Source organism: Cynocephalus volans, chromosome 13 (assembly GCF_027409185.1).
Source record: "Cynocephalus volans isolate mCynVol1 chromosome 13, mCynVol1.pri, whole genome shotgun sequence".
Taxonomy (NCBI): domain Eukaryota; kingdom Metazoa; phylum Chordata; class Mammalia; order Dermoptera; family Cynocephalidae; genus Cynocephalus; species Cynocephalus volans.
In genome coordinates this window covers 69206793-69220426 of record NC_084472.1, presented here as the reverse complement: position 1 = coordinate 69220426, position 13634 = coordinate 69206793, and the positions used below count along the sequence as shown (strand labels likewise).

The following is a 13634-nucleotide window of genomic DNA, read 5'->3' as shown; positions in this document are numbered from 1 at the left end:
AGAGCTACTTAAAGCATTCATGGAAAAACACGAAATCTAGGCCAAAATAAATAAAATGGCTTAGTTCGTGCAACTTGCATGGGACAGACAGAAAGCAGAAGGCGCGGGCAAGGCGTTCCGGGGACAGAAGCCACGAGCCTGGGGCGCAGGGTGCACCGGGAGCCCCCCGCCCCGCAGTCAGTGCGAGTGCGCGTGCAATGGCGGCGGGGGCTCCCCGCCCGGCCCGGGGCCCCAGGCCGTGCCCCGCCGCCCCGGCTGCGCTCGGGGTTGATTCGTACCACCTTGCAAGGAAGTGAACGCTTCGCACGGGAAGGGGAGGCGCCTGCGCCGGCCGCCGCGCCGCTCCAGGGACGCCCGGGGCTGCAGCCGGTTCGGGGCTGCGAGCGATCGCCGGACGCGCGGGGCCCTCGCTAGCCGCCCCCCTTCCAGAGGAGTCAAATCCGGCTTTTCGAGCGTGGGGAGGGTGGGGATATCCGGTGCCTCTCCCGCTCCGGGAGGAAGGGGGAGGGCGGAGAGGATCCTCGGCCACTCTGCGCCGAGAAGATTCAAACCAAAACAAAAAGATTAAAGGAGCAGCGGCCGGGGCGGCAGCGGTCCCCCGGCCGGGACCCCGGGGGTGGCGCACCCGGTTTCCTCCGGGGCTGCGCCGACGCGGGGCGCTGCGCGCGGGGTGGAGGGGGCGGCTGGGGGAGTGGGAGCTGGGTGGGGGGAGCCGGGGGGAGGGCGCCGGCCGGAGGAGGGGCGGACCCGCCTGCTCCGCCCGCCCGCCCGCGCCGCGCCGCGCCGAGCCGAGCCGAGCCGAGCCGAGCGGGCTGGGCGCGACCCCGGCCAGCCGCGGCGCACAGAGCGGTCGGAGGCGCGGGCCATGCTGCGGTTGGCTCCCGCCGGGGCCCGGACCATCTTGGACATGTCGTACGCCCGCCACTTCCTGGACTTCCAGGGCTCCGCCATCCCCCGGGCCATGCAGAAGCTGGTGGTGACAAGGCTGAGCCCCAACTTCCGCGAGGCCGTCACCCTGCGCCGGGACTGCCCGGTGCCGCTCCCCGGGGACGGAGACCTCCTCGTCCGGAACCGGTGAGCCCGGCCGCGCCCCCGCCCCGGCCCCCCGCGCCGGCCCCCGGCCCCGGCCGCGGTAGCGCCGCTCCCGGCGGTCCCGGGCCTGCCCGCGTGCCCACACTCCGGCGCGCGCTCGGGCGCACAGCTTGACTTTGCGAGATCCCAGGAAGTTGAACCCGCCGCCATCTGGCGAATGTGATGTGACTGTTGCTGGTGTGAATATCCGATGCCACCGAGCGTCCTCATAACTGAGGGTTATTTTAATTTGGGATTCCCCTCCTCCTCCAGCCCTCCCTCCTCCCCCTCCCGCTCCCGAAATAAAACCGACGGGACCCAGAAGGGGAGGCACCCCGCCCGGCCCACCCGCGCGCACCCACGGTTCCTGCGTTGACATAATCTTTAGGGTGGAGCAGGAACATCCTGGACACAAACTGCGACGTTTAGGTAAACGTGCTTTGGAGGAAGGAGGCCGGGGACCCTGCTGGCTTTTCCTGTCCCCTCCAGGTTGTCAGCCGCCTCGCAGTGGTGGAGCCTGTCCTTGGGTGTGTTGGTGTGCACCTCGCCGGTGTCGTCTGCGTATTGTCAGTGCAGTGTGACTGTTGTCTGTCCTCTGAGTGTAACGACAGGCGCGTGGCGTGTGTCCCGAGCAGCTGGGCCTGGGCCGGGGTTGGGGGAGGAGGGAGCATCGCTGCACTTGCCCGCACGTTTTGCGGACATTCATTCGAGCCGTTGCCCGACCTTCAAACCCTAATGTGTTTCCACCTCACTAATCTTTAGTAACTGGTGAAGCAACAGGAAGAAAAGGGACCTTACTCTGGGAGCCACGCCCGCACGGGTCTCTGCTCCGTGGATCCCCTCGCTGCAGGGCTTGGCAGGCGAGGCGTTCCTATACGCCCTCTGGCCTGCTAAGTCCATCCCAATGGTTACAGTGTTTCAGGTTGAATAATACTAGTATTACCGAAGGGAGCAGTAAGTTCTGCCTTTAACTACGTTGCAGATTGTGTGCTAGAAAGTACTGCAGATCACCCTGCAAGGACTGAAGGACAAAATGTACCCTAAGAGCTTGATGCAACGTTTAATGTCCATTTTAGAGATTCTTAGCCTTCCAAGCAAGACTGCAGGATTGAGGAAGGATGATCATGATATAAAACTTTTGGAAACCTGTTGGAAACGTAGTGATTGAGTGAGCCGTTGTAAGGAGCGCCCTAAAGGGTGGGGTGGGGGGGCATCTTTAAAAACGTTTGCATTGGCCCGAGAAACAGGGTACAGAGGACTACTTCGTCCTAGGATGAAATGCTGAGGCTGAGGAGAATAACAGCAGCATCCTGCCAAGTTAAAAGAAGGGCTTGAGGGTGTGTTCACGTAGAACGTACAAAGTGCATGAAAAGTGCACGAGGAATGCACCAGAAGTTGCGATGAGACCGGACAGAAAAGCTTTCCGAACTTCAACGGGCAAAAAGTTCCACGTGGGATTTTTTTTTTTTTTTTTTTCTGTTTCTGATAAAGTATGCCATAGGCTGTGAACACTAATATAAACACACACACCTGCACGAATAAAATCCCTTTTAGAAAGGGTAAGAGATGGGGAGGGGGCGACATAGAGGGGACACACAGGGCAAGGCGTGACGTTAGAGGGCTACAGCCAGGCGCCGGGCGGGTGGGACCACCCGGCACGGTGGAGGCTGGGGCCGTCTGCTGCGCCCGCACTCCCGGGCCTCTCTCTCCGTGAGTGTGAATCAACTCCTTGGGTATCTTTCCCTTCCCGTACTCCTGTCCCTTCACGCTCGCTATCGCTCTCGGCCACCTCCCTTACCCCTTCCCCAAAGGGCTGCTGTCCCGCCACGTTGGCGGTGCAGCAGGGTGCCCAGGCGCCGCCAGCGCTGGGTCACCAGGGATAGCCCAAGGCTGGATCCCTGAATTCAGTGTTCAGAGGGCAGGAGCGCCGGCCCCACGTTTGGAGCTCATCAGTTTGGGTTGATTTAAAATCCATGCCTCTTTTTTCCCTCCACATATGCCAGGAATCCCTTTAATATAAATGATATATTTATGTGAACGGCTTGACCTCTAACTTGTACCTTGAATCCGCCACAGAAAGAGAATGCGGCCAGTTTTCTGCGAGTTGAGAGTGGGCGGACTCTTTGCGCTACCCCTTTCCCTGCTCTGTAGGAAAATCTGCTCTTACCACCAAAGTGTGGGAAGAGCCTTCATTCTTGTGAACAGTGTCAGTGGAGGTGGCATTTTACCGATTTTTTTTTTTTTTTTAAGAATAGAGGTTTAATAATTCACTGCGGTTTAGTTCATTTCAATCATAGACCAAATCTCCCCTAAGCAGTCTTAATTGCATTAAAATTTTATGCAGGTCCTTATTTTTATCATAATCAAATCAGCTCTGGAATGAATGGATTAAGCCCAAATTCACTTGTTTGGGAAGGTGTTCGGAGGTTTCAGTTGTGCTCCGTGTGACTTTTTCTTTCAGTCAACCATTTGCACATCTCATCACATCTTCACAGAAAATACAAATTCTTCACTAACAGGGAGGGACGTGCTTGTAAGGTAGACATCGCTTTAGGATAATAAGGTTTACCATTCATGAACGGTGTGAGGAGGTCCATATAAAATCCCAGTGGAAAGTATCATTGGATTCCTTTACCCATTTCTCACCTTACTGTTTCGTGCATCCGAGGACAACTTCACGTCTCCTCCTTTATGCTCAGCCCTTAGAAAAGAAAAACGGGAGCACGACACCCCCAGGTGAAATCATTTTATGTGCTGTTTTTAGCTCTTTTCTAAGAGGGTGACGGATTATTTCGTTTCCAAATATTTCTGATGATTTTCCGCTCAAGTGTAAGATAATGGAGCAACGAGTTTGTAGGAATAGCGAGGAGAGCATGGGGGTGGGGTGGCGTTTTGATACAGGGTTTGTTGCTCACGGGAGGGTAGCAATACTCAGTATTTCTGCTGACTCCCCGAGCCGAGATTTTTTTCTTTCCTTTTTTTTTTTCTTACTTTGTTTCTCTTTCTCTTTCTTTCTTTCTTTCTTTCTTTCTTTCTTTCTTTTTTTTTTTTTTTTTTTTTTAAAGGAAGGTCTGGTTTGGGTTTGGACGACTTTGTTTTGTCTCCCAGTATTGAAGGCTTTTACTCTGGACTTGAGTCTTGGCATTTGGTTTTTGTTCAAAGGAAAGCGTTTCCTCCCCACCGCAGGATCGCCCCGTTCCACAATAAACATGATGAACATTCCGCTCTTTTCAGTATAAATAAACCGGGTGACTCCAGGAGGGTATGTGTTTGGGAAACGTCCGTACCGGTCCCATCATTTTTTCCAGGGTTCCTGGATTTTCGTCTTTCAAGTGGCTCCTCGGGTCGGATTGCTAGAATCCCGCACTCACCACAAACACGCATTTGCAATTACAGGGGGGTACAGGGAGGGTCTACAGATGAGCGCATCCTTCCTAGCGCGTCTCTCCTGGGTTTTTGTGGCTCTCAGTCCCTTCCTGTCCCCTCTCCCCGACCTGGGCCCCTTTCCCTTTGCGCTTGCTGCTCTTGAGCTAATTTCTGGTGGAGCGAAGGCAAAAGCTCCCGAGCCTCGCGCAGCTTCTTCCCAAAGCCCAGGTAAGGACCGAGGCGGGTCCCGGGCAGTGGCGGGACTCCAGCAGCCGCTGCGGCAATGCGGTATCAAAGCAGGGACCCGAGAGAGGCAGGGTCCCCGCAGTAGGGGCCGGGAGACCCAGGAGAGGGCGCGGTGCGCGGACGGAGCCGAGCAGCGGGCAGGCTGCTGCCTCCAGCCTGAGTTTCCTTCATCCACGACCCAGGCGATTTAGAAAACGGCGGGGCTGGCGGGGGTGGGGGAGGGGTGAAAATGGGGGTGCACGCAAGGCCAAGGTCAAGGTCCGGGCCGCAGGCGGGCCCTGTCTGGTGGTCGCTACGCTCAGGCGCGCCAAGTGCTCGGGACTCAGAACTTGTCGGCCCGGGGCGGGAGCACCCTGCCCGACGCTGGGACTAAGGGCGCGTGCTGGGCGCATACGCTGAGACCCCCGCGGCCCGGGGAGGCCGAGGACACGGTCGTGAGCCTGAGTGGTGGCCCTTCCGCTCCAGGGCCCAGCAGGCACGACCCCAGCCCGCTTCTGAAGTTGGGCCATTGATCACCCTCTCCGTGGTGGCAGTGGGGAGGCCGTGGGACGGATTAAGCCACAAGCGGTGGCCGCGCTCTTCCGAGGAGAGGTCGGCCCAGAAGCACCTACTTCTGGCGCTCTGCAGGCCGGCCCGGGCTCACCGAGCGCGCTGCGGGGGACGGCGAGAGGGACCGGGCGCGCAGGCCCTGCGGGCCTGTCGCAACCTTTCCAGCGCTTGCCGGTGCTTGTTTGGTATGATTTTTCAAGCAAAGCCGCATGGCAAACTCAAACTGCCACTGGCCAGCAGCAGCCACCCCAGCTCCCAACAGAGCCCCACTCCCACCCCACTAAGTTTGGCCTTTGCCCCGCTCCCCGTTCCCGCGTCCAGCGCGTGTGCGCTCTCTTCTGCCTTACCCTGCTTGGTCTCACCACTGCCTGGGGCGGGGAGAGGGGGGTTTCGTCTCTCTGAGCCCAAGGGGGGGCACCCCGCGGAGGATCGGCCACTCCAGGGGCGACAAGACGGGAGGGGCGAGGGGCATGGGAAGGTTTAATCGTGGGCGAAGGAGCATGGAGAACAGAACTGGCCACCTCTAAAGCAAACTCTGCCATTGCTTCCACCGCACAGGCACCTTTCCTGGAGTTCGCTTTACAGCCTGCGGCAGGGGCATTGAGCTCGCTCCAGCTGGGCTGTGTGCCCTGGGCTGCTGCTGTGGGGTCCAGGAGCAAGCTCTCAGGAAGCTGGCCCCTTCTAAAAAGACCAGGCCTTGAGAATTATGCAAATTTAAAGGAAAGATGGCATCCCCTCCTTCTCTGAAAATAGAATGTAGGCAGCTTGGTATTAAATGCCATATGAGAAACCAGCAAAAATCATTTTCCCACTTCTCATTATTGTGTATCATTTATGGGTATGGAATTCTGTAGCCTATTATCGAGGCTGTGTGGTGTGCTGACTTCTGAAAGCAGCTTCACATAACGGAAAGAAATCATTTCCCGCTTTCACATTTCTACAATATGTAGAGACCTTTCAGTATTGCAGATATACAAGGAATAATCATAAGGGAGCATTTATAAGTGCGTAATATTATCTATATTACACTGAAAGTGTATTGTCACACAGGGCAGTTTTGGTTTATTAAGTTAAATTAAAAGTGAATTCTTTTAAAATGACCTACTTAACAGCTTTCCTCCAGCCACCAGATTACCATCTTTTCATATCATTACAGGTGGAAATGACATTTTTAGGGTCCTCCGTTATGTGTCTAAGGCACCTCCTGACATTCTAGTAGATGTTTTTTGTTGTTGTTGTTGTTGTTGTTTTCCTCCTATGTATCAGGATATTTTTGTTATGAGTTATACTGAGATGGAAAAAAGCTGGTGAAAAATACTGGCCTTGCAATTAAATTGACTCTGGATACCAAAATGAAAATAATCATCTGGTATTAATCAAGCTATGTCTCTGTTTCTCGTTGAGGAAAAATATAGTGACGATTTGCTTTCCTTTCCTTTTCATCTGAAAAGGACTGTAAAATGTTGAATGTTCCATAAAAATTGCTCTACCCAGTTTTTGTTCAATTAATCAAAATGCTTATTTTCACAGTGGACATAGTTACATCAGAAAGACAATTTGCGGCAACCACTCTAACAATGTTCTGAACAACGCCTGCAGTAACATGTAGCAACCAATGACCTTGCACATGACATCAATCTTTAATAATATCATTGTCATTACTATTATTATCTGAAGTGTTAAATTGTTGCCAGAATCAATACAAGTCTACTTCTTTGAATATATTTTATCCCAGTGTTGTTTTTAACATCTTTGTTAAGAGGCCAATTAATTTCCAACTCATAGCTCCAGTGAAGTTTGTATATAATGAGGGCTTCCTGACTTTTTTTCCCCCTTTTAAAAGAAAGAAGACAGAAATAAATGGCATGTGAAGTAAGTAACTAGCTGTTTAAAGTGATATGAAATTATTTCTAAACTGATGAAAGAATAAAATATGCCAACACTGAGTGCAAACCACTGTTGAACTAATACTTGCTTAATTTCTTTTTTTCAGCTGAACAGCAGGACAAATTTTCTCAAATTCTATCAGACTGTATAGCTTAGCAACCCCTCCACAATCAGCAGAGTTAGGGGATTTCTTCTAAGCAGAATATAAAGACCTTAACAAAGAAAGCATCTTAATACATTTGTTTGTTTGTTTTCTTCTAGATTTGTGGGTGTTAACGCATCTGACATCAACTATTCAGCTGGCCGCTATAACCCTTCAGTTAAAACCCCCTTTGACATAGGCTTCGAAGGTATCGGTGAGGTGGTAGCCTTAGGCCTCTCTGCTAGTGCCAGATACACAGTCGGCCAAGCTGTGGCTTACATGGCACCTGGTTCTTTTGCTGAGTACACAGTTGTGCCTGCCAACATTGCAACTCCAGTGCCTTCCGTGAAACCCGAGTATCTCACCCTGCTGGTAAGTGGCACCACCGCTTACATCAGCCTGAAGGAGTTGGGAGAACTGGCTGAAGGGAAAAAAGTTTTGGTGACAGCGGCAGCTGGAGGAACAGGCCAGTTTGCTGTGCAGCTTGCAAAGAGGGCCAAGTGCCATGTCATTGGAACCTGCTCTTCTGATGAAAAGTCTGCTTTTCTGAAATCTGTTGGCTGTGATCGTCCTATCAACTATAAGACTGAGACTGTTGGTACTGTCCTTAAGCAGGAGTTTCCCGAAGGGGTCGATGTGGTCTATGAATCTGTTGGGGGAGCCATGTTTGACTTGGCTGTAGATGCCTTGGCTACCAAAGGGCGCTTGATAGTCATTGGGTTTGTCTCTGGCTACCAAACTCCTACTGGCCTTTCACCTGTGAAAGCAGGAACATTGCCAGCCAAACTGCTGAAGAAATCTGCCAGCGTCCAGGGCTTCTTCCTGAACCATTACCTCTCTGAGTACCAAGCAGCCATGGACCACTTGCTCAAGATGTGTGCAAGTGGACACCTGGTTTGTGAGGTGGACCTTGGAGATCTGTCTCCAGAGGGCAGGTTCACTGGCCTGGAGTCTGTATTCCGTGCTGTCGATTATATGTACATGGGAAAAAACACTGGAAAAATTGTAGTTGAACTACCTCACTCTGTCAACAGTAAGCTGTAAAAACAGAACAATGACGTAAATCAAAGGAGAAGAAAATGGGTACTCTATGCCTTAGAATTACTCAAATCAATTTATTTTTAGTTGGTAATGGATGTAATATTTCTTAAAACAAAAGTGAGGTGTTAATGAATAGGTTTCTCTCTCTCTCTCTCTCTCTCTCTCTCTCTCTCTCTCTCTCTCTCTCTCTCTCTCTCTGCTCCTACCTTGGGGGGAAAAATGTGCTAATAAAACTTCCTTCACTGGCTAAGAGGTAAAACGTTTACATTTGATTCTTTAGCCATGGACAGTCTCATTCCAGATTTTATTGTTCCAGGGAACTTAATTAATTCCTGATGCAAGATCTGATCGAATCAGTATGTCTTCAGCTTGATGAGACTTTAAAATCAGTCTTGAAAATAGTTCACAAATTCTTCTTTGCTTTGGGAGAATTTGGTCTCATGCTAATAAGTAGTTCACAAGTGAGAGATGTAGCAAATGTCAGTCCTAAATTTTCAGAGTCCACATCCTCAGGAAATGGCCCTTTTTTCCTATAAATCACTTACCAACTAAATAGAAATTTAGGGAAGTACTCCTCCAAATTTGATTTTGTTACGTCATTAGAAAAATGATTCAGTGAATACAAATGAATTGTAAATAAGTATCTATTATTTAGTGGCTTTTATCTACAGTCATCCTAGTGAGACACACATGAAATGGAAAATTTTTCTCTTCTCTTAAGCAAATTAGTGTTGAAAACATATGACAAGAAAGTAAATATTGGAACGAGGAACTGTAAAAATTAGGGAACTTTAAAAAATTAATATATGCACAGGAAAGGGAAAAGAGTGTGCTACATTCAAGCGAGGGCACACATGACATGACCTGGGAGGGCACTCTCTGGCACACCACAAGGGATTAACAACGGCATACTTCATGTGCCTGAAGTAGCACCGTGCACAGTAGGGACCTAAGTGACCTGAAATAATAATACATTTGCTTCTCGTTAAAGGCTTTTGGACATAGGAGGTGTGTTTTATCTAGTCGTGGAAACACAGAACAGCAGCTCTTGATCCCACATTCTCATTTCACTTCACGTGTTCTGGGGGAGTGAGATGCTTCTCGTTAGTCTCATCCGATGTGACACACTTTTACTGACCATACAGGAAAAGTAGGGAGACAGACAGTGCCTTCTCTTCTGAATCATGCCTACAGCTGATCCACTTGCCTCTTAACCTTCAGGGCCCCAAAGATTTCTGCAGCTCTCACCGTTAAGCTGAAATCCCACATGCCTTTCTAATTGAAAGTGAAGTCCACCAGATTATTTTTCAAAGTCGTGGGTTTCAGTTATGTACCACGCTTAATAAATATAAACGCAATTAAAGATGCTCCGGGAAAGTTGGGGACTATATTTAATTTTTCTTTCCTTCCATCTAAGGAGCAAGAAAAGCCTACTGCTGAGTAGCTGTTAGTATCTATTTTACAAGATTTACTTATTTTCAGGTACCTAATGTAGCTGCTAGCATGCATGCACAACAATACAATTTATATGGTAAATGGAACCAAATAATGGCTTCACTGAATGTTATGGCTGCACTGAAGGGAAATGTCACGGTAAATAGCTGCCAAATTATGGATCATGCCGAAGTGTCACAACTGCACTAAAGACAAATAGCACTAGAGGCTATTGCCACAGTGACGCTTTTGAGTTATGAAGAAGGGTAGCAGCCTGATGCGAGGCTCTTTGTGTCCTCATTATAGCAAAGGGTTACTGGTGCAGGGGACAAGAAGAGCTTGTCCAATGTGGTGCTTAGTTATTAATCTGTCCCTTTCAGACCTAACAGCTGTAGCAAAAAGGAAAGAGACTTTGCCCTGCTTTTACATACACAAACAAACAAAGGGGGGTGGGGGGGACAGGTTTTATGAATGTAACAGTGCACAGGAAATGACTGGTAATGGAAAAATGTTGTAATAAAATAATCTAATCAAAGCATATTATTAAATTTAACATAGTATATGTCTAAAAGGTTTAGTTGCTTCTTATGCAGATAGATGTGTGAAATCTAAGCAATAATGCACTTTCTCCCTTTGTAAAGACTTGAATAAGGACGTTACCAACTAAATTGCTTCTTCTAAACTGAAGTGAGTCCCGGTTTCTTTCACTTTAATGGGAGGGTAATAAAGATGAAAGACCAACATTTTAACTGATGGATCCCTTAAGCAACAGAATAGAAATTTACTATGGTTTGAGGGAATATACTAAATTCAGCTTTGTAAAAATAAAATTCAAACACCCAGGTTCAAAATAAAATATAATCTGAAAACCTCACATTCTCTCTTTCCCTAAACTAAGAAACTACAGTGCATGCTGTTTTCATTTCTTCTTAGAAAATAAGCATGAAAGATTTCACTCATTCAGATAATGCCAAAAATATGTTTGACCATTTTTTCTTACTCTTTACAAAAATGATTTGTAAATTGAGGGTCATAGTTCAGCATCAGTTTCATCTTCTGGGATTATCATTCCAGACCAGCCTCTAATGGGAGGTGAACTGGTGCGAGGGTCTCACACCTTTCTTCTGAGCTGTATTGCACATCACAAAAAGTACCTCCATAACTCAGGGCAATTGTCAGTCTTTGTTTTAGAGAAGAGGCTAGGGCAGAACAATCAGAGTGGATACACTATTTCTCCATTCTCAGTGTGGCCTTCCCTGCACGTCAGGCTTAAGTTCACCCCGGGGCTAGAGTGAAAAGTACTGGCCTCTTAAACTAAAGAGTCCCAACACTTCGTTACCACTTGGTTATGACTTCTAAAAAGCCAAATGCTATTCCTTTAAACCTGTTTTGCATGTGAAAAACACTAACAATGTCATTTGGGGGGGGGGGGGTCCCTTTGATGATGACTCCTGCTGTTGACTGATTTCAGCATTAAAAAAAAAAGTCAGGGAATAGTTTGCAAAGAAATGACAGAAGTTTTGCATGATATGTTCTATAAATTGTTATTATGTTACTTCATCTGAATGAAGTTTCTCAGGAGTAGAATAGAGCCTCTGTAAATGGTCATTAGTAGTACATTCTGTATTTATCTAATGAAAGTGCAGTGACAAGTAGCTGCTTCTTATTAAAATGAAAATCCTGCATTATGTGCTTGAGGAACATTTCAGCTAATGAGGATGTAATGTCCTCAGTACAACACAGACCTTCTTTTTTGTGTTCACCACCACAAGATCCTGGAAACTTGACAAATGATATCGTTGAAGACACATGCCTGCCTTAGGGACCTGTTTTTTGGCTTCCTGTTTCTGGCTTTTATTTGGGTAACATCTATAATGGCCACCCGACTTGTACCTGGGTAATGTTTTAACCCCTTCATAGAGTCCTCAATTAGCGTGAATTTATTACAGTCAGGGTTCCCTTTAAAATGGGTCAGGGGTGCCAAGAACTAAAAATATGTTTCTTGATCACTTTACCACATGTACATATGGGATAAGTGCCATATTTTAGATTTATGTAAAAATAGATGAGCAATGTGCAGCTTACAGAATAAATACAATAAAAAAGGTCAGGTGCTATAACTTTGGATGATAATTTCCTAGGGGTTACAATGCAAGTTTTACTGAGTGTAACTCAGATGCAAAATGGCCTGATTTGATGAATTCATAATTACTCTGCTCTATACTTTTTATTCTCTTGTTTTATTAAATATTTTGTTATTTATAGTACTTATTAGAGAAACATATCAATGAAAACTGTATTAATTTGGGGGTTAGAGTTTTTTGTTTTGTTTTGTTTTGTTTCCTGAAAGCTAGATTTTCTGTAACTAATTTCCCATTTATGGCTTGGAATTAAATATTTAGGATTATATTTCAGATGTCAAAATTTAAAACTGGATTATCAATATTGTTAGTATGGTCATATTAAACTTTGCATTTTTACTATAAAATGATGGTTGTTTGGTTATGAGAAACTTATTGCTGTTACCTGAGCAAAGTATGGAATGCGGGCAAAAAAAAAAGTTATACAACATGCATAAATAACATTTTACATTTAACATGTATGAGCTCAAATAATTCTTGGTAGAAGAGAGTTGATGTTCAAAGAAGTTCAAATCAGGTGCATATTTCAATTATGTGTGCTTGAATCTTCTGTTTCATTCTTTCACTAGGCCTAAGTAACTAGTGAGATGTGACCACAGGAATAAAAGTGGCCTAGTATAAATCCTATCCTAGCATCCATTCTTGATGTGATGCTTTTGCCCAATATAGACCTACCCTACAGTGCTAGCTCATGGCACCCTAGCGGGCATGAATGCGCTCAGAAAGCCTGGCATGGACCCCTATGTAATAGGGTAAGAACTGCGTGGAGTGCAGTTTGGGGGAAACCAATATTGCAGAGAAGCACTGAGCCAAAAGTACAGAGATCTGAATGCGACTCCCCCCACCCCCAAGCAGAAGTTTCCCTTGAACGACACTATCTGAAGGTGTCTTTCTGCCAACATGAAATTAAGATGATAATTAAAACATACCCTGCTGATGGGTGGTAGCATCCAGTACAAGAGATGGATTTGTGCTTAGAGCTCAGAAACTTCTTCCATAAAATCATCAGCTACTGTTGTGCCTTACCCTCTGCACATAAAGAGCTGCACAGAATCTTATAATGACTCAAGCAAACCATTTCCTAGGTCAGTGGAACATGTAGAAACATACTTAAGGAATAAAGGATGTCCCACCTAGAGAGCACTTTGCTTTGTACCATGGATGCCGAAACCCTGGAGACCCACACCTGCTCACGGAGTGGCTGTTGCCAGCAGAAACTTAGAAGACCCAATTGCCCTTTAAATGGCAAAATTTGGTGTTTAAGGGATAGTCAGGTTGTACCCACTGTATAAATGAAGAAACTGAGACTTGGGAAGAATGGGTGCCTGTTTTAGGTCATGGATTCCACTGGACTCGGAGGTGAAGCTGGAACACAGGCAGATCTCCTATGCATGAAGCCGCCTCTGTGCAAACCCCTTTACCATTTGCCAAGGTCCTTCAGAATGTGGTTGATTAAGAGTGTTGCAGAATAACAGCTGACCTTTGTTGTAAATCTTTTTGTGGATGAGATGATGGCAAACCCCGTAAAAGTATCTCCGCTCTGACCACAGAAGTGTGTGCAGTTCTTTAATCCAGGACAAGTTAGGATTCCAGATCATGTGATTCTGTGTCATCTAAATATCGCAGTCTTCTGAAGGGGAAAGAAAAAACTCAATGGAATTAATGACTAAATACCCACAATTTAGTTTTAATGCTAAAGGGAAGGTCTCATCTCCTATCAGTGTATTATTCTATATCTAGTAAAGAAAATTAAGAAA

General features: G+C 47.3%; 1 protein-coding gene across 1 annotated transcript; it reads left to right on the top strand.

The window, feature by feature from the left end:
• Window positions 1–710: 710 nt before the first annotated feature.
• Window positions 711–10167, top strand: PTGR3 (prostaglandin reductase 3). The gene is made up of 2 exons (XM_063076794.1): window positions 711–1074; window positions 7381–10167. The coding sequence occupies exons 1-2, from the start codon at window positions 866–868 to the stop codon at window positions 8303–8305; spliced, it is 1134 nt and encodes a 377-aa protein (XP_062932864.1). The 5' UTR covers window positions 711–865; the 3' UTR covers window positions 8306–10167.
• Window positions 10168–13634: the final 3467 nt, after the last annotated feature.